Source organism: Fringilla coelebs (genome assembly GCF_963513975.1).
Source record: "Fringilla coelebs genome assembly, chromosome: 5".
Taxonomy (NCBI): domain Eukaryota; kingdom Metazoa; phylum Chordata; class Aves; order Passeriformes; family Fringillidae; genus Fringilla; species Fringilla coelebs.
Genome location: NC_140033.1, coordinates 68,332,313 through 68,355,196, shown reverse-complemented (window position 1 = coordinate 68,355,196; position 22,884 = coordinate 68,332,313). Strand labels below are relative to the sequence as shown.

The following is a 22,884-nucleotide window of genomic DNA, read 5'->3' as shown; positions in this document are numbered from 1 at the left end:
TTAAAATACTGAAAGCATTTCAGCCTAATTGGGAAAGAGCTAACAGAAAAACACAGGTATTTAATCACCTGAATGATGATGCCAGCAAATGGTGTCTGAGTTTGTGGTTCTGTCTCAAATAGGAAAAAGCTTTGGAAAGGGGCTGTTGGAATGCTGGCAGAAAATCTGTGGTTGAGCGGAGTGACGCCTGGGCCGGTCCCAGCTCCCCTGGGCCTGGGATGCAGCCTCTAACCCTGGCCTAAGGAAAGGACCAGGCAGAGCTCTGCCAACTTCAGGCCGCAGGAGTGGAGGCAGAGTGCCTGACATGGGGTAGAAAAACAACAGCATGGGAGTGTGGAGACAAGCTCCTGATCCTGCCGAACTAAGCCCTTGGTAATGCTAATGAAGATTCCCTCATTACATCAGTCATTGGTGCTTCTCCTCTCAATTAGCCCTTTAGAAAGGGTCTTGATTAAGTTGCCTAACTGTCCCCTGCCACCTGAGATCTCTGCCATCCTCTGGGGCTCTGTGACACCAGCCCTGCCTGGGCCAGAGCTGTGCCTCTCCCCACCAGCTGTGGCAGACCTGGCAGAGGATTCTGTAGGGTATCTCAAATGACAGTGGACATGCATGTTTAAGCAACCGAGTCGAGCCCTGTGCCCCTAAAGAAGGCCTGGGTTTTATGCTCAAGTGTTAAATTCCCCATAAGGGGGAGGAGAAGAATGGAGAATTTAACTAGAACACTAAAGTTTGTATCAGAAGAGGGTTTTTTTTTCCATTCCAGTGTCATGCTACTGAGTTTTCTGAAAGCAATTGGAGCCCAATCTGTTTTCAGAACAGGACATATCTCCTGCTGTGCTTCTGCTCTCACCCACCCAACCTCAGGGAGCTGTAGCAGCAAGGCCAGAGTGGTTTCAGCTTTCCAGAAGCAAAGCAGGAACAGAGATAAAAGCTCCACGGACTGAGATCCCATTGGAAACTTTCTGGATCCCCGGGCTTGCTCACCCAGAATAAAACTTTAAAAGTTTCACAACATTCAAAAGAAGAAAAAAAGAAACCCTGTGCAGCTATTGAGAATTGTATTTCTTAGACTCCTTTGAAAAAGAAAATAAATGGGGGAAAGATATAATTAAATTTCTCAGGGCCCAATTCTGTTTTCCACATCCTTTGCATCAATACAACCTCCTTGGCCTCTAATGCCCTCCAGCCTGATGTCAGCAAGATGGGAATCGAGGCTTCTGAAGGCCTGGAATGTTTTCTTTATATGCACTACAGTTTTCATTATGAGAACTGGCAAAATCTCACTGCTACCAGAAACCTCTGACTGGATTCTGGTTCAATATTGTTGTGCTCCAAATTCCCCATTCAGTGTTGCTCTCCCCCCCAGTGCCCCTGCTGTGGGGACAGTCACAGCAGGACCATGGATGTATCTCAGGATACTCAGTTCTGTCTCAGTAGGGCTGCTTCACTTCAGCTCCCTGGACCAGTGGGTTGGGGTTTCTCATCTACTCACACATAGCAAGGCCTCCAACTCCACCTGTGACACAGGTGACCAACCCCACGGGCTCGGGGTGCTGCCACCTCGTCTGGATGTGTCTGTGTGCAAACGCGCATACATTTCATACAGCAATCTGAAACTCAGGCAGAAAAGACACAGGAGCCTGGCTGAGACCCATACAACTGTTATATTGGCGTCAGTCTAAAGAAAGCAATGATACATTGCTTTGGAAATTATCAAGAAATGTAAAAAATGCATTTGCCCTTTTTTTTTGTTGTTGTTGTCGTCGTAGTCACTGGGGCAGGGTTGTGAGTCAGAAAACAAAGCAGAAATAGATGCGGTTCTGTACATGGCGCCTCTCTGGTTGTCCCTCCGTGCTGGGGTGGGGTGGGCAGGGCAAGAACACAGGCAGGACCCCTGCAGTAGCAGCAGCATCTACACACCATCATCGTCCACATGTCCAGTTGAAGAGGCAGATGATGCACAAAAGGTCTGTGGACAACGAAACTCCAGCTCTGGATCATGAGTTCCACTTGCTTTCCCATCACGTCAGCCACACAGAAATAGGGAAGAAAAAAAGAAATGCACCCGATGTGGCTGACCCAGTACTGTCTGGACTAATGAGCAGGAGTGATACAGGGAGGAGGTTTGTTGTTTTATAAGAAATGTCTTTAGTCTGCAGTGTCCTCTCGCGAGTCAGAGATGCTCAGAGGCAAACAGCAGATCATTTTCCCCATTCTTTCCTTCCATGCCACTTCTCAGCCATCGGTTCCTTAAAGCTTCCATCCACAGCACAGGGATTGTACCCACCATCCACTCCCATACACAGGGAAACACTCCAGGAACTAAACCTGCCCCCTCCTTCCCACTGTCCCCCAGACTCTGCCTCACTTGCAGGAGGCAGCAGCTCTTTGCTCGGGCCTGTCACAATGTGCACATTTGGAAGTACCTCAAATGAAAAAAATAGAAAAAAAAGCCACCCTCCCCAGAAAGAGAAGTTTGCACAGCTGGCACCAGCAATTACTAAATTTAACACCTACCCCTCAAACTGCAGAAGTCATTTGCATTCTCTGCTAGCCAAACTTTCCACTCTGCAGCCCCTATGGGGTCTTCCAGGAGAGAGCGGGGTTTCCCCTGGCCATAGGCTCTGACCTCCGAGGGAGCAACATCTTTCACCAAGAATGCCTGGGGCACAGTCCTTCCTGTCATTGTCCTTCACATCAAGAAAAGTCCTAAAAGACGGGCTATCAAGCATCCAAAATGTTCATCGTCACCACTAATTTAGGTAAGCACTGTTTTTCAGGAGTGAAGAACCCCTGTCTTCCATTGGGAGGGTCAGATGGACTTTGCAGTGAAAGAAAATGATTTAGGGAGCCCTTTCATAACATTTTCAGGAACAGCCAGGCCTGGGCATTCTTCCCTTTCAAGTCCCTTTGGAGCACATCAGCAGCAGCAAACTCACAGGGAGACACACGTGTGTACCTATCTGTGTACAGGCACCAGGGATGAAAGGATGAGACTGACCCACACCAGCTGGGCACCTTCTCCAGGGAAGCCTTGAATTATGACTTTGATGACAGATGCTTGTACAAATGGATTCATATTTCTCTAGTATTTGGTTTTTTCCAAGGTATCTTGAGCTGATACTGGCCAGTTCAAAAAGTACAGACAAAAATACTTTGCTATTTCTCCTTTATGCCCCAGAGAATCGAGAGGAAAAACAAGAACATCACAAAAATAATGTAATCAATGTATGCAGTGAAGAGTTCTTGGACATCTGCAGAAGCTCAAGATTTGAATCAAAGTTTAGCTCTGAGTCAGATCACACCTCAGAACAGATCTGCAAGTTTGTGAATCATCCTGAGGAGGGAAAAAAACCCAGCAGTAGTCTAGACAAAAACCAGTTGCATAAAATCTAACAATACCTGCCTGTTTTTTCAGCCTCTCTCAGGGTTAGGGCCGACCATCAGGGTAAGGGTTTCACACTTACTAGTCAGGAATTGTGGCTGGGACATGCTGTGCTGTGCCAGATGTTTTGTGAATTAGTACCCTCCACTAAAGTCTAGGAAGAGGATTGAGACCATGCATATGAACACCAAAAAGTCACTTGGCACCTGCATCTTGAATCTTGACCAGCCTGCAGCAATTCTCCTAATAAAGATCCACAGCTCTCTCCCTTTGCTTTCAGCCCAGACCAGGGTTAGGTAACTTTACTTTGCCAACTGTTCTGATTCTTGCATTTCTTATCCCAGGATCCTGCTAAAACTGATCAGTGTTCAGCTACTTAATAAAATAATTTTGAAGCCAGATTTTTTTTTCTGCCCTGCTCCTTAAATTGCTGGTGCCAGCTGAACGTGTAGGATGGATCTGCCAAATGGGCTTTGGGGGTCTTGTCACCCTTGAGTGGAACAAGACCTTTAGAGGAACTGAGCAAAAGGAAAGAAAACAAAGCCTGAATAAAATGTCCCAGTCTTGGGAAGAAAGATTCTCTACCGATAAAGTCATCGTGCACGTTAAAAGGGAGTGAGGAAGAAGGAAAATGAACACAAGATATGCAAAATCAGTAACGTTCAACCTGTCAGTGGATTGCAGAATAGTTACTTACACCAGGTACACTTTGTTCATTGTACAAATTAAAAAAGGAAAAAAAAATAAAGTAGTACCCTTTCCCCAACCACACGTAAAAAAGCACTTAAAAGTTCAAAGGTAAAGCTTGGCACATTCCAAATACGAAATGACTCACTTGACATGCAGCAAAATATACAAGAAGTGATTCTTTTTTTTTCTTTTTTTTTTTAAACAAACTTAATTCAATTCATTATCTTTGCTTGGCACAATTGCAATTCATTTTAAAAAAATATTTGAAAAATACTGAAACTGACCTGAATTCAAGTATAACGGTTTCTTCAACAGAAACATTATCAATGCAATAAAACATCACACGGAATATATCGAAGCGTAACGTCTTCTGGTTTGTTTTTCTTTTTTTGTTTCTCCCCCACCCTCGTAAATTTTTTGTTTTTCTATACAGTTTTAATGCCGACACAACTTACAATTTTATTTTAAAATTAATATTATTGCATTGTTTTTGCATATCTTGTGGAACAGAAAATGCAAAGTTACTGATTCCCTTTTCGAAAGCAGAGACAGTGGTTTGTTTTTGCATTCGAATGGCCCCAGATACAGATCTCCTGCAGCTCAAACCAGGACGTGGAGAACTGCTCTTACACACACACGCACACACACATGCACACACACTCGCTCCTATTGCTCCCACGCTCACAGATACACTTAGCACTAAAAAGAACCCAAATCAATCACTCAAATGTGCAAGACTATATCAAGTGCATTGCCTACTATCTTTAAATTATAAAACAACAACAACAAAAGGTTTCAGTTGCTAGTAAATAAAATTACAAATCCTCGGTGTACATAATGGTTGGTAAAACTCATCTATCGTTATACTTCTACCAAATTCCAATGGAGAAACCACTCCCGCCCCAGTTTAAATAATACAACATGATCAAACCGATTTAACATCTGCAAAGGTGAAAATAAACCAAAACAAAAAAGGTAGGTGATTACAAAATGCTGTAAACACTCCCTTCTCCCTCAAAATAATAATAATAATAATAATAATAAAATAGTCAAAATAAAAACTGCAACATGCTTTCAAGAAAATACCAAACTGCGAAACAAGAAGAACTCTGCACAGGCCCGGCGGCCTCTCAGCCCCGCCGCCATGCCTGCTCTCCCATTGGCTGGCACAGTTGGCAGGCTAGCTCTGATTGGCCAGCAGGAAACCGCCTAGACTCAGATTGGCTGGCGAGTGACCGCCCGAGCTCTGATTGGCCGGCAGGGGCCGCTGCCGGAGTCTCGGCAGGGCTGGGCCGCGCCTCGGGCTTCTCCTGCTTCCTCCTCCCCGTGGCCGTGTGGGAATCCACAGCAGAAGTCTTCCTCTCCTTCTGAATCAAAGGGCCTTGGCTTTATGGAGACGGTGAGGCTCATACAGAACATGTGCAAAATGATTTTTACAAGCAAGGTTGAAAGACACCCGTTTGGCGCAGGGTCCTTTTGGCTAGGGCGGTCCACAGGAAGCTGAGGTTCCCCTTCGTGCTCCGGAGGCAGCTGTCGTTCCTTGTGCAGGGACTGAAAAAAAGAGGGAGCTGGCTCTCCTCCTCTTCTTCTCCTCCTCCTCACTCTTCCCTCATGGACACGTGCTGGGGTTATATCCGCTCCTGAAAAGCTTTCTTACACCACCCAACTCTGCGACTCGTCCCAACAGAAATGAATGAAGAACGCTGTTCCGGTTACTCCAGGTCACGAGAACAGTGAGGCACTTCTGAAACAAACCCATTAGGAACATTGAAACAAATAAAAAACCAGCATCGCTTCCAGCCCTGGCAACTACAGGCTGCTGATATAAATCCTGCTGTCCTTGAGCTCCTCCTGACTTATCCTACAATCCGGGTTCTGCACCTCTTCCTCTTCCTCTCCTGCACTGTCCTGCCCTGGGTCCCTGCAGTTAGCAAAAGGCAAGAGGTTGCCATTGGGGCTCTGCTTGCTGTTACCATTGAGAATGTTGTCTGCTGCATTTTCCATCTCTTCTATCGTCATGTCGCAGGCGTCTGCGAGCTCCTGGGTTGTGACCTCAATGAACTTTGGATCTTGAGCAAACTGCATCAGTCCTTCCGAAATCAAGACCTTCAAAAGCAGGTGGGGAACCAGAACACAAAGACACGCGTTAGTACGCTGCAGCACCAACCCTGCCACACCTCCAACACAACCCTCTTCACTGCCGTGTTTCCTCCTCCCATTCATGCTTCTAAACCTGGGAGAAGGGCTCTCCTACTCCTGGCACTGCCCTGCTCTTCTAGGGCCATGCTTCTAGCTGGCCGTGCCACGGCATCCTCGGTGCCCGCGCGTTCTTACCGCTTCCACCAGGCTGCTGGCGCTGCCGTGGAACTGCCGGCTGCTCCCTGCGGTGGGGCTGGGCACGGTCAGGGACACGGGCCGGGCTCTCCTGGGGCTGCCGCCGCTCTCCGGGTACCGGGAGCCGCAGTGCACGGACGGCAAGCTGCTGTTGAGCTTCTCCGAGGAGTCCGCCCCGTCGAGGCGCAGCGTTGGGATGCTCTGTTGCGGCCAGCCCCGGTTGCAGGGCGTGGCCGGGGGCGTAGCACACAGCCGAGAGAACATGGTGGGGGAATGGCTTCGCTGGAGCAGGGGACTCAGGCCGGCCACTGCTAGTGCCTGCGGACACAGGAGGGACAGCGTGAGCGAGAGCTTGCAGGGCTGGAACAAGGATATCGTAGATATTGCCTCCAACGAGGGGGAGGGAATGATGCATCTGACTCCATCTTATCAGAAGGCCAATTAATTACTTTATTATACTATGCCATTGAATAGTATATTACACTCTGTTACATTACATCTAAACTGAATCTGCCAAGCACTCAACTCTGCCCACAACTGCACTCCACTGCCCTCATCTCGTGACAGTCCCGACACACACACACACACCTGACAGGCCAAGGAAACAAAACACCATCACTGTGGGTAAACAATCTCCACATTGCATTCTACTTTGGCACAACACAGGCACAGCAAATAAGATAAGAATTGTTTTTCTTTTCTCTGAGGTTCAGATTTTCTCTGTGAAAAGTGGCTACACAAGGAGGTGCTGCAGAAACCATCTGAGAAAGGCCTGGAGAGTCTCGAGGCTAGTGAACACAGCTGCCAGCTCCTTGAAGGGTTTGGATGTGTGCTGCAAACTCATCTTGCAAGTTTCCTTTAAATGGTGTGCCCTGTGCTACTGCCAAGCACTGGATTGGAAATTTTCAGAACCGAAGCTCTTTAGCCTGGAGGGATGCAGCCCCATTCCCACGGCACTGCCAGGAGGGATGCAGCCCCATTCCCACAGCACTGCCAGGAGGATGCAGCCCCATTCCCACAGCACTGCCAGGAGGATGCAGCCCCATTCCCATGGCACTGCCTGGAGCATGCAGCCCCATTCCCTTGGCACTACCAGGAGGATGCAGCCCCATTCCCATGGCACTGCCAAGAGGGATACAGCTCCATTCCCATGGCACTGCCAGGAGGATGCAGTCCCATTCCTAGGCACTGCCTGGAGCATGCAGCTCCATTCCCAGGCACTGCCAAGAGGGATGCAGTCCCATTCCCCATGGGTCTGCCAGAAACACCACCTCTTCTCCAGTGGGGAAGACAGCAAATCATTTTCCCACCACTGACACCACACACAGCACAGGCTTTGATTGCCAATTGCTGTTTTAAGTGTCTGCTGAGGAACCTGAACAGTTACCAGATACGAATTTTAGATGTGTGTGCAATTGGCAATAGCTTGAAATCCACCACTGGATTTTAAGGCATCTGCTGTTGGTGGGAGGATCAATATCTCATGATTATACTTTCAGCCATCCAGTCCTTCCTGTAATGATATACACAACCTCTGAGTCATTCAGCCTCCTCTTAAAATGAATTCCTCTTGTTGCACAGGGCTGATCTGATGCCTTATTGATGGTGACTGCTTCCTTGTTCTATAAGCAGGACTGTCAGAGTCATGAACTCATCTCACAGAGCTCATGGCTGAGCAATGAAATAAATGCATAGAAACTACAAAAGTGTGTGGACTGTGTTGTGTTCAGGCTGGGGCAAGGCTCTGTGTTTAGTCTAAACCAATTGTGCAGAAAGGCACTAGAAAGCCTCCCTGCTCTTCAATGCCTGCCTGAAAACACTGCCTCAAAGACATGACTTACACAAGACTTAAACTTGCCCTTTGGTGATGCTCCTTCCCTCCACTGACCACAGTGGGACTGGACTGACTAATTTAAATTAGACAGCTCAATTAAAGCTATCTAATGTTCAGTGAAGCTCAGTCCATCTGCCACTGAAATCCTTGGGAACTGATAATTATGTTGTGCTGGTGACTTCAGTGTCAGAAAAAAAGAATTTTTTCATTCTGAAAAAAGGAATTAATTCTTAGTCACCTGCAAGTTCACTGAGGTTTTCTCAGTAATTAGATGTCAGACTCCTATCAAATTTCAATGAGGAAGAAAGCCCTTAAAACTTCTGAATAAGTCATACCCTGCAGGCTATGATGGCCCCAGCACATCCCTTAAACTGCCAGGACTTCAAGGAGAGACCTGGATCTGTCAGGCAGGACAACAGAACCAATATTTCAGCTTGTTGACAGACACACAAAATATTTTATCAAAAATGTAAGGTTCTGAGGAAGCTGAAGGAAGCTGTGTATGATTGCTTTGAGCTTCAGCTGAACACATTTACATATCATAATGTACAGGTAGTCCATGAGAACACCTCTTCAAGCCTTCACAGCAACAGAATCCATTAGGTTTAGCAGAGGCAACCTTTCCATTCTGTGGTCTTATTTTAGGCCCTGTTGTTGGTTAACATTTTTATAAACAGGAACATTGCTGAGTGTTGTCAGCTGGCAGCCAGATGCCTCTTTCAGGGTAGCCCTTCAGTCCGGCTGAGTGACACTGGTGTGGGCAGAGCCCCATCCCTCAGCTTTTGGGCTGCATGGTGGGATGGGGAACGGTGAAGAGGTTTGGAGGGAGGTGATTCTGTCAGCTGTGTGTGTTGAGAGGGCTGGAAGGCCTGTGTTCCCTGTGTTCCCTGTGTTCCCTGTGCCTGGCCTGCCATGGGAGGGCAGGACAGCTGCTGCTGCCGTGGTGAGCATGGGAAGCTGTTTCCTGACCAACCCTCCCTGCTCCAGCACGTTTTCTGGTTGTCCCTGCCACAGCTGTAACTCTCTGCAGACCACTGCTTTCTGCAGCTCAAGAATTAAAGGATAACTCTCTGGAAGTGGAGGTGAGGAAAGCCAGGGAGCATCAAGCCCATCCCTCTCTCACTCCTCCCATTCTTGCTGTGTGACATTTTCTGCCCTTGTGGCAGCCTAAAGAAGCAGCAAGGCATTCTACCCTGCCTGGGGGGGACTGCACAGAGCAGGATGCCACACCTGCAAGGCTGGCACTGCCATCTGCACCTATTTCTTTCATGGGTGACAAAAAGAGGCATCATCAAACCAGAAGACACAGCTCTCCTCTGGAGCCTGACAGCTGGCTAATCATCCAGGTAGTGTTTAGGCATACATTTGCTAGGCTGCTGAACACAGTTACAAAGGGCTTAAGAAGCTGATTGATGACATGTAATCAGTTTGTGTTTTAAAATTGTTAATTACACTTACTGGTTACCTTTAATTAATATTAGACTGTGCACACTTTATTCATGTGCATGCTGCCATCAAAGCCAGTGTAATTGCACTGCAGCATGCAATTTGGGTAGTTATTTTCATCTTTTTGCTAGAATTTTATTTTATTCATTCATGAGCATCATACAAGGATAACTGTGACTGACTCCAAGGGAAATCTTCCTGTAGCAATCTGGGAATGATAAAAATCCTGATTGCTAAAACCTGGGCCTTTGGTATGGGTAAGAATCTATCCCAAATGGTTTTTAAACAGTGGGTTGGGATGCTCTGGGGGGCACTGCAGGTGGCAGGGGCCACATCTGGTTATTAACACTCACCTGATGATGGACCAGATGCAAAGGCAGGACTGTCTTCTGTGAGACATCCACACCCTGGTTTTTCTGTCTTTTCAAACACTCTAAGTGAAAAGATGCTCTTCGACCTGAAACAGCAACACACACAACGTGTCCATCACTCATAACACACTACAGGAAATCTGTTTTCAGTTTCCTTTAGTGCAGTCCCACTGGACACACAGCAAAGACACACAGGCTTTAGGTTCTTCCTCTCAACACTGTGCCCTTGCCAAAGCAAATGTATTTACAGAAAGTATTCAGGCATCACAAACCAATCAACACCACCTTCCAAGCAAGCTGCAAGGTGGGATTGCTGCAAAGTGGGATTGCTGCAAGGTGGGTTCTGAACACTTTTCTCCTTTAAAACACGTGCAGCTGATTTCCCTCCCAAGCAGTGGCAGTGCTCTCAGACCTCTGTGGCTGAGGCAGAGCCCTCAGCAGGATGTGACAGCTGAGACTCTGGTGCTGGGCAGGCAGGGACATTGTGCTGCTCAGGTGACACTGGCACCCTGCCTGCATGTGATCTGTGTCCCACAGCTGCCAGACACACCACACTTTGTGAGACTGTGTCTATAGCAAGGTCAAGTGCAACTGAATCCATCAGTGGGGAATTTACTGGTGAATGGAAGGTGACTTAGACAGAAATGAAGCATTTTTGGAATTTGGAAGGAAGGGAAGAGAGAAAAAAAACATTTTAGAGGGAGGTGCTGAAACAGTAACAGTTGTTTACTCGCTAGAAAAACTTTAATTATATATTATATAATATATAATTAAAGTTTTATATATTTTAATATATTTAATATAATTATATTAAACTTTATTGCTCTAAATATGAGAAAGGTACACCCAATGAGGAATTTAAAACTACTGAAAAGTATGTTTATGATCAAGTGCTTTACTTCTGAAAAATGGCAAATAAATCCAGTATTAAAGATTCAATACATGGCACATTAAAATAGTTTGTGGTCTTCTTCATTTTGTTGACATTTTTCTAAAGAAGGGAAGAAAATTAGAATTCTGAAAATAGTAAGTATTTATAATGTTGGATTGCTGAGAAAAAGCCCTCTCAGTGTTTCAGAAAATATGTTATAACCCAGAGAATGAATGTTACAATGCAGGTTAAAAGTATTTCTTCTTTCTGGAGAAAAAAACCAACTACTAAAATGAGTATGACATCAATATATAAATAATCATTAGAATGTAGTTAGTGAAGCATTGTGTCAAGGGCTGACTGCCTTACAGATAGATATAGAAGTTGTCATTGCCTAATATTTTAAGATTTGAAATAAAGTAAATGTTGTTAGAACAGTGAAGCATCCTGAAGGATTTCAGTGAAGACTCAGTAGCCTCACTTTAAACATGACACTACCTAGTCTGTCACTGTTATTCTGTAAAAATGTATTTTATACACAAGATTCTTTTTAGTTTTTCCCTTCAATGCCCTTTTTCACCACACCAATACTTAGAAAAAGGCTGAAAAATGCTGTACCTAAGAGTTCATTTTGTCACAGACTCTTGATACTTTCATAAAGCCTTGTGATTCATGGGTTTCATCTCCCAGTGAAGCACTTGAAAATCTCCAGGTACAATTAGAGAAGGCAGATGCATGTTGTATTAACTTAATCTGACATTCAGTGTGCTCCTGGCAGCAGACAAAGGAGACAATCTCTCATTTCTCCTTGCTGAATACACACAGAGCAAAACACTGTAGGCTCAAGGCTCACCCATTCAGCGACTCCCTGGTGATTGTTTGGAGAGCCTACAGCTCTCAAATAAACCACCCTAATTCACAGGCAGGCTTGATCAAACAGATCCCAGGGACTGTCCAAACAGCCCCAGGTTCATCTGCTGACTGGCTGTGAAGCCAGCAGAGCCATGTGCCTGATCAGCATTGTCTGCACGCCCTGGGATTCCTGCTCTCATGAGCTGCATGCAGCAAACAGCAACAGCCGTGCCCACCCAGGCTGGGATTCCTTCAGGGAGGTGTGGGAACTCCATCAAGGTGGAGGAAGCCCAGCCCAGCCCTGCTGGGAGGTTACCTAGAGCTGAGGAGCACAGGAACCCCTTCTTCGGAGAGTGCCGGCTGTCCTCTCCTTTGCTGTGCTCTGGTGGAGTGAGTTGTCTGTTTTCATCATCTTGGTATGCCAGCCTGGGGAGGAGAGCAGAGGGATTTAGAAAAGCAGCTGATGTTGGGCAGAAAAAGCCCTCTTCCAGCAAGGAAGCCAGGAAGGTCATGCTAGCAAAGGGATGCAAGGCAAGCTAGCTTCAAACTATTACTGGTCCAGGAACAGCAACAAGAGACCGTGAGGCAGAGAACTCTAAAAATGAGGTCTGGGAACATCAGGAGGTAGAAGTGAATGTGGGGGGCAGCCCTGAAGATATCTCATTCAGAGAAAGAAAATCCTAGGTGAAAAATAACCTTTTGAATGTTACTTCAAGGGCTGAACTGGAATTATGTTCTCATATTTGAGTTGTCTAAAATTTTCTGACCTCCCATAAATTGAAATTTCTGTAGAAAAATGTCACCTGTTCCCACCTCTCCCCCTTAATTAAAGAACCACCCAAACACCTTGACTAAAGCTGCAAAGCTCACATTTCGGTAGAGAGCAGACTTGGTTCACTACAGTACTCAATGTCTTCATTCAAATTTTCATCATAAGTCTCATCCTGAGACACTTCCTCTTGGCAAACAATTGCCAGCTGGCTGTCTCTGGAACTGGAGCTAATGAGCAAAAAAGACAAGTCAAGATATGGAGATGGTAAAGACAACCTGTTACAAAGACAAGAATGACAGGCTCCATCTGTCCCAGTTTATTATAATGCTGAAGAGCCTTCATAGGAAAATCAATGACTGAATAGAGCTACAGAGTTCACAAATACAAGGCAACAATCTTTGTCTGTGTCCTTTTTCTTAAATTGTAAATATATTTTGTCCTTTGTGACTACCTGCACTCTATGAATGTGCACATCACACTGACCACATTTCCAGTGATCCACCTCACTGAACTCTCAGGAATAAGATTTTTCCCTTGTTGCAAAAGACTTGGTTATGGATTGCAGAGAAGCCTCCTGCACACTCACAGTAACCTTCTCATCTCTGATGTGTGGCCTTTGCCTCCCAAATCCCTCAGTCTGCACCAGCTCTGCCCTCTGCCTCCTGGTCATGTTCTCATCCTTGCTGGCTTTTCCACCTTTTGTCCCTTTTTTAACTGCAGAGTGCTGCTACTGAATTCTGCAGGATCTGTTCAAAGCCTGAGGTGTGCCAGCCCTTAATTCCCTGCTTGCCACCTCTCTGTCCCCCTGTTTCACATTTCAGCACTCATATTTCCCTTAATTTGGACTTTGCTTTTTCTGAGGAGTAAAGTAAAATCTGGAGGTAGCTTGAATCTTTGAGGTATGGACATGGAGGTAGTGGAAACTATTTCAGTTTTTTACTAGCATTTGCAAAAGAGAGCAGGGTGGCTTTTTTATTTTTTTCTTCTTTTCATCTTTTAGAGACTGGAGGGGCAATATTATCTTGTCATGTGATAAAAGCAAAACCCATTGTGAGAAATGTGAGAATGCATTGTGTGAAAGAGCCTGTAGGACAGTGCTGCAGTGACCCTCCTCTGAAATGGGAGGCAAGTAAAACTGCTAAGGTGCAGAGGGGAAAAAAATCTGTACCTGGCATCTTGTCCTGTTCAACTGTCTGTGTTTAGCCAAAACCATACAGAATTTTTGCATGAACATGCCAGGGTATCCTTCACTGTGTTGTGATCAGAGGATGTATAGATGTGTGGGCCCAGCTAGAATCTCTAAAAACCCCAAATCTAGAAAACAGCCAGAACATGGACTGCTACTTGCCCCGAGGGGGGAGTATTTTCTGGAGCTGTCATGGTGCTCAGTATCTCTATTCCAGGCCTACTGACACCAAAAAGGAGAGGTCATATTCAGCATTAATGGGAGTTTAGAGTTTGAACAGGATGAAGACAGTGGGTCTTACAGCCAGGCAGCATGAGCGGGGTATGGAGAACACCTACCGTGCCAGTGTCTCGTAGTAATGTGTCCTAATGCAAGGAACGTGCCCAGGGAAGCAAGGAGAGAAAAGAACACCCTGTTAGCAGTGTCACACCAGCACGAGTTCAGCAGAGAGGAGGGCAGAAGGGAACACATCTTGTGCAACTCCCCCTGGCCTCCCTCAGGGAGGCACAAAATAGAAAAACCATGGGACTCTTCACTTGGGCAATCCTGCACCCACTGAAGCTCCTCTGCCTTATTGTCCTATTCTGTCCTTTCTGGGGGCAGCATTTGGCCACTTTTTCACACTGTTCACTCTCTGCACTGAAAAAAAGATCCATCTCTTGCCTGCTGTTTCTGAAAGTATTAAAAGAAATCCCCCACTGAGAAAAATTATATTCCTTTTGTGTTAGTCATCTGTGTGCGTGTAGAGAGCCTGAAAACTGTCCAGAGAAGGGGATTTTCTCTGCTTTGTTTCCGAAAACCTTGCCTCCCTCCTCCCAGAATGTCTTTGGTGACCTCTGTAGGGATGTGACCCGCTGAATGAAAACCCACAGACTTCAACAAAGCTCCCTGTTGGGCTATTAAGACATGAAGAGCTGTCTCCTTCAGTTACCAGTTGATAAAACACCTCCCTGCAGTGAAGGAGGGATAAATAAGGTTCCCTTTGGATTTTACAAAGGTTTCTTCCTGATAAAGCCCAAAGAAATCAAGTGTGTTGGTCAGTAAGAGTGCTGGTGTTTTGCAGTGGCCAATTGGTGCATATCGGTGGGCTTGGCACAAGTGGAGAACCAGAGGGCTCAATCCAGGCTGCAGGCTGGGCAATGTCTGGGGGTGACTTTGGCTCGTCAGCAGTGCTCTGGTGTTTGCATGCATGCACCTTCCAACACCTGCTCCCTTGGCTCCCTCTCTGCTGGGACACTTACCTTTTGGAGGGGAGCTTCCAGGGAGCCTCCTGCACACATATGGTGGGTGACAAGGGGGTCCCATGGCCTTCCACCGTGCTGACAGTGCTGGGGTAGCTGGGTGGGCTGGGGAAGCGACACAGGGCAGTGTTGTTGGCATTGTTGATGTTGGCATTGGAGCCTGAAGATGAGTAGCTGCTTGGAGTGAAGGTGGAGTCCACCAGCTTCTCGTGAGATGGAGACTCGGTATCGCCGTGGTTGTTGCCAGACTTGTTGATGTGCAAAGGTCTCTGGGTGGTGAATGTCTGGGGGAATCCACTCCTGCCATCACTTTGGTAGTAGCTCACATGGTTTCCAAACAAGCCTCCAGCTCTCTGTCAGGGAAACAGAAAGGATTTTTCCTTTGTGAGTGAGATGTGCAAGGGCCCCGGTGTTTTCCTGCTTAGACTGCTCTCGAGGAAATAAAAAATGAGGACCAAAGTGAACATGATGGCACTGGTGCTCTCTCTTCCAGAAAGCAGGGTGAGGACTTCTCTGCCACAGAGACTAGCTACACACAGGCTGGGATTTCAGAGGGCTGGCAGGTGTATGTCTGCACACCTCCCACCAGTCCTGGGAGTCCAGGACAGGGTATGGATGCAAGGACCAGGGAGCTGCTGTCTGGTTTTCCCAGTGCAGTTACAAAGGAACATTTAGGTATGAGGGGAATTTGAGAAAAGCACTAAAAACTATTAAGTATTTGGAGGAAGAAACGAAGAGAATTTTAATGAGCCAGTTATGTACTGTTTAGATGGGTAATGAAAGGGACTGACAGCATCTTTCTGTAAAGGAAGGAGGAAAATGCCAAAGGAGAGGAAAAGTTACCAAAGAAAACAATTCTAAGAAACAGGAATGAAATAAGAAAGAAATGTTTTAGCTAAGTTGCTCAGAAAATTTTCTCCTTCCATAGGAGCTCTGTTGTGTCTTTGTGTACCTTTTGGAAGGATGCTACCAGTGCCACTGAAAGGAGTGAACAAAACACTAAAGCTGCTGCTCTGCAGATTGCAAGATGTCTGCACTGATCTGTTCTTTAACTTAGGTTTCATGAGGGAATCTTCCAGTGGGAAGTTTCCCTTGAGAGAAAGAGAGAAGGAATAGAGATAAAACTGTGCAAAGACCTTAGGACCTTTCACTTAGGACCTAGGTCCACCACTGTTTTCTAGTAAGGTTTACAAACAAGGAGGGCCCGGTGAAATGCAGAATGAACAAAAGAGAATGTTGTTGCGGTGTGATTTCAGGGTTTACCCCAGAACCTTGGGTCTCTCCCCTGATAATTCCCTCCCAGGTGTGTCAGTCACCTCTCCTTTCCCCACCCTCCCAGCACTGTTTGTCAGTCCTGGCATTCCAGAAGGGTGTGGAGTGATTGGCAGATTAAAGGGATGCCCTCTACCCCAGGGGGGCATTGGGCCATCCAGGTGTCATTTGTCCCTTGAGACCTCCCCTCCTGTACCTGGCTGGTGGCTCCCCACCCCTTCCCTGCCCCTCTCCCCAGGGTTAAAGGAACAGCACCCACACAGTTTGGGGAGTTCTGCTGGAGCTGTTGCTGGATCCAGAGCCCTGTGGGCCAGAATAAAGCTCTGGATCCAAACCCTCCATCAGAACCGACTCCTTTCCTTCACCATCACCTTAAAGCTTCTCCCCCAGAGGTAAACTTGAGGAGCAGACCCTGTCAGGGGGGAAGCTCCATCCCACCACCTCCAGAGCTCCTGCACGCCTGGACTTGCCTCCAAAGCACTCCGAGCTCAGCCTCAGCTCGCAGTCTTGTTCAGAACCTACCCGGAAGATATCATCTTCAGAGGCAGCAGAAACAGCTTCTTTCATGGCCTTGTCCAGCTCCTCTTCAGCTGTCAGGTCCCCAGAGATGGCCCGCCGGATCTCGGGCCCGATGTCGTGCAGCGTGCGCAGCCCAGCCTGCAAAACAGCAAACTGTAGAGCTTCATATCTCCGAGTGGGCACGGGAGAGACAGCAGCACTGCCATTCCTTCCTAAACACTGCGGGGCCCCTGCAGCCAACACAGCACCCCCAGCTCCCAGAGAAACACCAACTAACCCAGATCTTTCATCTCCACCTCAGGGAGACAGAGACTCTTGGCAATAAAACCAAGGAATGTTTGTTGCTAGTCCTTGGCTTCATCTCAGCAGGACACAGACATAAATCCACAGGCCTGACTAAACAGGTCTGCATGCTTTCAGCTCTGGGTTCTCAGATCACAACCAGAAGCTCTAGAGCAGCCACGGTTCCAGCTGAACCATGTACTCTGGTGCCTTAGAAAATCTCTTATTTTTAATTAGCAGCTTAAATATGGATTTAACAACTAAGCTTCTGGCATTTGGACCTGCTAAGTCCTCAAACCCCTCACTGACTGGAGTCTGTTCCAAAGAGTCCATCCAGGGTGGTAAGCTGTGGGTGTACTGAGGCCTTGTTCTGTGTTTGTGCCCACATCACAGCACTTTTCAGCTTGCTGAAACACCAGAGCCACCCTTTTTTCTCAAAGTATCCTCAAGGGACACAGACAGTGCTGCTTGTACATTCAACAGGGTTTTCTCTTTCTGTCACACAGCTTGGTAATCTGCTGAGTGAACATGTATCACAGTGGGGAACAAATCCCAGTCCTTCCAGTCCTTACTGTCCATTGGATGGCCTTGGCATCCAGGTATGCTTTTTAAGTGATTTTGTCTCCTGGCAACATACACTCAGAATGGGTCAAATGTACGTGGGAGTAAGCAAATATCTGTAGGACACTTCATTCCAGTTCAAAGGATCCTAAATTTAAAATATTACTGGCACTTTGATAAATTGTGATTATGCCTCACCTGTTCCTTTCCAAGCTAAGGAATTACGAACCCATGGTACACAGGTATTTATCCAAAAGGATTGGTGTGATAATTCAAGTGGTCCACAAACTCCTTTCCAGTAGGGATAGCCCACTGCAACCCCCAGGATGGCTGAAGAGGGAAGTGGGGCCGCCTGTCTCTACTGTACCACCCCCTGCACTCGGGGCCCGCTTGTCACCTGTAAGGAGAGCGCGTTGCGCTGGGAGGGCTTCCCCACCAGCCCCTGCTCCTTGCGCTTCTTGAACTTCCTGAAATACTCCTGGATCAAGAAAGTGGCGTAGAACTTCCCCACGGTCACCTCGTCATCTGTGAAGGGGAGGGTGAAAAAATAAATTAAATAAGCAGATGATTTATTGGTGTATTTGCTTCCCACCAGCCCCTGCTCTTTGCGCTTCTTGAACTTCCTGAAATACTCCTGGATCAGGAAAGTGGTGTAGAACTTCCTCACGGTCACCTTGTCATCTGCAAAGGGGGGCTGGGAAAAAATAAATGAAATAAGCTGCTGATTTATTGGTGTATTTGCTCATGTATTGCAGAAACACTGGGCACTGCAGTTCATCTCTGCTTTTTATGGCATCAAGATGCAGGGCTGAAGGAAGGGGTTGCTCTGCAGCCAGAGCTTGCTGTGATCAGTCAGGAGCAGAGGTGCAGGTGGCATTGGGGCAGACTGGCTCTGCTGGCACAGAACCCCTGCAGCAGGAGCACATCTAACCTTTGCAGTCTCTGGTGTTGGTTAACCACAAAGGATCTCGTTATAGCAGCAGCCTCCCAGTCTGAGTCAACACATGCTTCTGTCTTGTGACAGCCTGGGGTAAGAGTTATTCACAAGCTGGCTCTCCAACAGCCTGACTGATCATCCATCCCAGGCCTGTCCTGACCCTTCTCTGCACTGGAATTCTGCCCCTTTGCGCCTAACATGGCTGTGAGTGAACAGAGGAGATCACCTCTCCCCTGAAATGCAGTCACAGTGGTGTTCCCACACTAAAAACTGTCAGCCAGCCAAAATGTGTACTATGTTTTTCTCCAGGTAGCTCTCCTCCTTTCTGCAAACCCAGTGGAAATTTTAGAAGACATGGTCTACTGAGTTCAGAGCGGGCTGAGCAAGGCTCAGGACCTGGCTGCTGCTGTTGGCTGACTGCCAAGGGCTGGTTTGTGCCCATGGGGCCACCTGGAAAATCAGTGAATGCCACACTGGATGCCTATGTACCAACTCCTGTTTATGCACGTTTTTTTCTTTCCCTGATTTCTCAGCAGTAAGAACAGCATATTCATGTTCATACAGAACAAATCTCAGCCTGATTAAATACTGATAGCTTTGAGAAGAAAGCCTGTCCCCTCTATTCCACCTGATGATCATGAGGTGCAGTAGGACGGGACAGGTGGGGAAAAAAACCAGAGATATTCAGAGACAGGGACAAGATCCTGCACTCACCACCTGCAGGAGGCACCACCTGGTCCAGCAGCTTCATACTGGTGCGCTTCCAGATTTTCTTAATTATTGCTCTCAGCTCTTCGTTGGCTTGCTCCAGGTTACCTGCAGGGTGAAAATCATCAGAGACAGGAATTAAGCAGACCCTGCAGAGGAGCAATTTAATGTCTGGCATGGAAGTCTCAGGAGGTAAATATCAGAGTGTTTTCAGTAGTGGAAAGTTTTGGGCCAAGAGATGCTCAGACCATTCCTAAAGCTCCCTCACAGCAAGAGGTCTTCTTCCTAAATGTGCACAGTCATCTCTGGGTAGGGAGGTGACTTTCCTTCTAGATACCCATTTCCTCTCAAATGAGTCATCTTCAGTTTTATTTCTTGATTTATGTACATTCAAACCCTTCTCTTCTCTCTCTAGGTGTCTGAAACCAGTATCTTGTCCTCCTAAAGGTGTTTTTCCTGCAGCTTTTCTTATTTCTCCCCAGCACTAAGGCTCCTGAGGGTGTTGTACAGGGCTCTGCATGGCAGTAGTTCTTGTAATAGGATGCAGTGAAGATAGGGACATGGAATAACTTGCTGAGGATGCAACACATGGACAGCATCAAAGGAGGCAGAAATCTGACTCAGCAGGGCTAATTCCAAGCTCCTGCCCTGACCACTTAAAAGATCCTGCTAAGGCAAGGAAGAAAGAAGGAAAGCAGTTTGAGGCTTTAGATGGTTTCCCAGGAGTTCACTGGCTCCAAGAGTTTGAGGCTCTCTCAGGCAGACAAGAAAATTGAATCCTTTTTGGGTCTCTGTTTCATAAGACACAAGATGTCTTACAGGGATTGTGGGTGGCTTTTTCCTCAGGAGAGTCTCCTGTGCTACAGTCAAATTCTGTTTAGCACAATTTTCAAGGCCTTAATGTAATTTTTTGTTTTGCCACTATTTTTTGGCTCAGCAGTGTACAGCTGGCACTGTAAGGCAGAGTTCTGCTGGTTGCTGCTTCCCCATGCCTGAAATGTACTGCAGCCACTGCTGAGGCAGAGCTGTGAATCACAGACCTACACTCTCTTTCAATGCATCTCATTAATACATGAAGCCAGATTTTGACTCAGGACCAATATCTTTCATTACAGCAGGTGACAGAGAGCAACAAAGAGGACAGCTGAGCCCCAAATCTTGTCTGCTTTCCTCAAATAGACCCGCTGTCTATGCAAAGCTATTAACAGTCCCTTTACTCCTCATCTCTCTTTACAACACCGCTGTCACTACGATGTAATGTTAACTCATGCTAATGGAAGCACAGGAGGAGTTTTTGTGAGCTGAGACCCTTGAGTCCAAGCTCTTTTTTCTCCCTTGGACTGGAAGATCAGTGGCAACAGCAGTCAAGAAGTGGCTCAGCTCTGCAGACAGGGTACAAAAAGGAGGCTTCTTTGCCCTTCTCCTACTTGCTGTGTGAGCAGACATTGATCTAAAACTTTAAACTTTCAGACCACTGTGAAGAATGTGATCAGTAATTTGAGATGATACTACAGGATGCTAGTGGGATTCCTAGGTAGTGGGAAACACTGTGCTTTCCGTAGAAGATATTCCTCCAAACCTCTTCACATAGCTTTTTGTCCCACGTGTTGCATATAAGTAATTTGGATAATTTTAAACAAGTTGTCCCTGTTGGTTTATTCCAGCTCAGGACACCTTGGCATGAACAGTTTGTATCCTTACAGTCAACAAGCTTCTCACCTTCTGTCTTGATCCTCAGTGCTGTTCTGACCAGTGCAAAGAGAGTGGCATTGAACATGACGGTCCCATCGCTGTTCAGTGGCATATTCATGGAGACAAGGCGCTGTGGGATGAAGAGGAGAAAGACAACAATCACTGCCACACGTGGACAGAAGCATGCTCCTCCTCATGTCCTCCTGATGCCCTCCAGACCTGCCATCCCTCTTATGTGAATACCCATGGCCTGTGGACTAGTTACACAATGAGAATGCCCTGTTATTTCTACCTCTCCTAATCTGTCTGGAGATGGGTGTTTGACAGTACGGTGTGTTGTTGGTACTTGAGAGCTGTATTTAGCACAGATGTGCTCTCCTAACCAGACAAAAGGCTGATGGCCCTGAGTAGTGCACAACCCACCTGCTGCTGACCCTCCAGCCCTGGACTGGGTGGTTGGAGCCCAGAGGAGCTGGTGAGAGGCACCAGGGGTTGTTCAGACACGCTGTTGCTGACTCTGCCTGGTGAGCAGCGAGCTGGGATGTGCCCAGTGAGTGAGGCAAGGTCAGCTAGGAAATGCCACAGCAGGCTGTTCAGTGTAAAACAACTGGCCTGGTGCAAGGCAGCCCTGCCCAAGCACGGGGGCTGGAATTAGATGGGCTTTAAGGTGCCTTTCAGGCCAAACCATTCTGTATGCTCTGGCTGGTTCTCTGGTTTAGCTGCTGTGAGCCTAGGCTCCCAGAGCAGCTGTGTGCCTTACTTTGCAAGCCACCCGGTGAGGGCAGAGCTTCCCGAAGCCCAGCGGGGGCTGGATCCGCCGCAGCAGCGTCACCACGTCCAGGTGTTTGATCCGTCCCCTGCAGGAGAGAGCACAGTGAGGGCTGTGTGAGAGACAACTGCTCACCTGGGAAATTTAAAAAGGTTTATTAAACCTTAACAAAAATACAGCAAAGGAAAACATAAGGAAAAAGCTGCAGCGCTGGGAACTGCCCCTCATGCACACCACATGGCCAGTTCGTCTTCAAGATGGAGCTCAGACTTTTATACCCCTGGGGGTTGCATCAGCCAGCCCTGGCCCTCCCAAAGTCTGTCAGTCAGCTCTGCTTTGCCAATTATCCCTGGAAACTGCTTTCTTGTGACTGGATTGGAGGTCAGGTGTTGCCATGCCTCACCCCCTAAGCACCCCCTGAGCTTTTCCATCCCCAACTGTCCCATGCAAGGGACACATGTGCAGCCTTCTTTTATCTGTCCTAGACCACCCCTGATGGTAACAATACAGGGGGAAAAAGGGAGCTGTGGGGAGAACAGAGGACATCTAAACTACAATGACATAACTGTACATCACTAAAGCTTTTCTTAATATTCACACAATAGTTATCTTTTAATTGTGAGAGCCAATCATCTCATTGTCCATCTATAACAGGCTGCATCTTGACCTGCTGGGCTGCCTGCAGAGTGCAGCTACAGCTAAAGGTGACACTAAGATCTCTCCAGCCTCATGCTGCTCCCTGTAGCCCAGGCATAGGTTAAAGAATTATTTCAGGCCTCTTGCATCTGGTGCCTTCTGCAGGATTTGCCTGGCACTCATATGTCACTGTCATGTTTTCTGGAAAGATCTCCTTGCCCAGGATTTTCTCCTGGGAAGCTGAGAAGCCTCAGAGAAAAATGAAAGCAATAATTATCTGATTCGCTTCTCCTCTGTTTTGCTGCTTTGGAATGTGTTTGGAGATTGTTTATCTGCAGGTGGTTGTTTCATTGGTTTCTGCTGTGAATTGTTTTGACTGAATGGCCAATCATTGCCAAGCTGTGTCGGGACTCTGGAAGGAGTCATGAGTTTTCATTACCCTTTTAGCCTTCTGTCTGTATCCTTGCTGTATTCTTCAGTATAGTTTAATTTAGTATTCTTTAATATAATATAGATCATAAAATAA

General features: G+C 46.9%; 1 protein-coding gene across 17 annotated transcripts in view; it reads right to left on the bottom strand.

The window, feature by feature from the left end:
- Positions 1-1,645: 1,645 nt before the first annotated feature.
- The window catches only part of CACNA1C (calcium voltage-gated channel subunit alpha1 C), a 450,865-nt gene continuing 429,626 nt past the window's right edge, over positions 1,646-22,884 (bottom strand). For 8 of the 17 annotated variants that reach the window (XM_084206870.1, XM_084206881.1, XM_084206875.1 and 5 more), the window contains 11 exons: positions 21,714-21,810; positions 20,981-21,083; positions 19,268-19,369; positions 18,014-18,141; positions 16,777-16,911; positions 14,983-15,335; positions 12,654-12,782; positions 12,100-12,209; positions 10,043-10,146; positions 6,410-6,727; positions 1,646-6,181 (listed from right to left, as the gene is read on the bottom strand). In XM_084206870.1, coding sequence (XP_084062996.1) covers positions 5,885-6,181; positions 6,410-6,727; positions 10,043-10,146; positions 12,100-12,209; positions 12,654-12,782; positions 14,983-15,335; positions 16,777-16,911; positions 18,014-18,141; positions 19,268-19,369; positions 20,981-21,083; positions 21,714-21,810 — 1,876 coding nt within the window. In that variant the 3' untranslated portion in view covers positions 1,646-5,884. Of the gene's footprint in view, positions 6,182-6,409; positions 6,728-10,042; positions 10,147-12,099; positions 12,210-12,653; positions 12,783-14,079; positions 14,107-14,982; positions 15,336-16,776; positions 16,927-18,013; positions 18,142-19,267; positions 19,370-20,980; positions 21,084-21,713; positions 21,811-22,884 lie in introns of all 17 variants that reach the window. The other 9 variants (XM_084206877.1, XM_084206868.1, XM_084206880.1 and 6 more) reach the window with 5 other exon arrangements.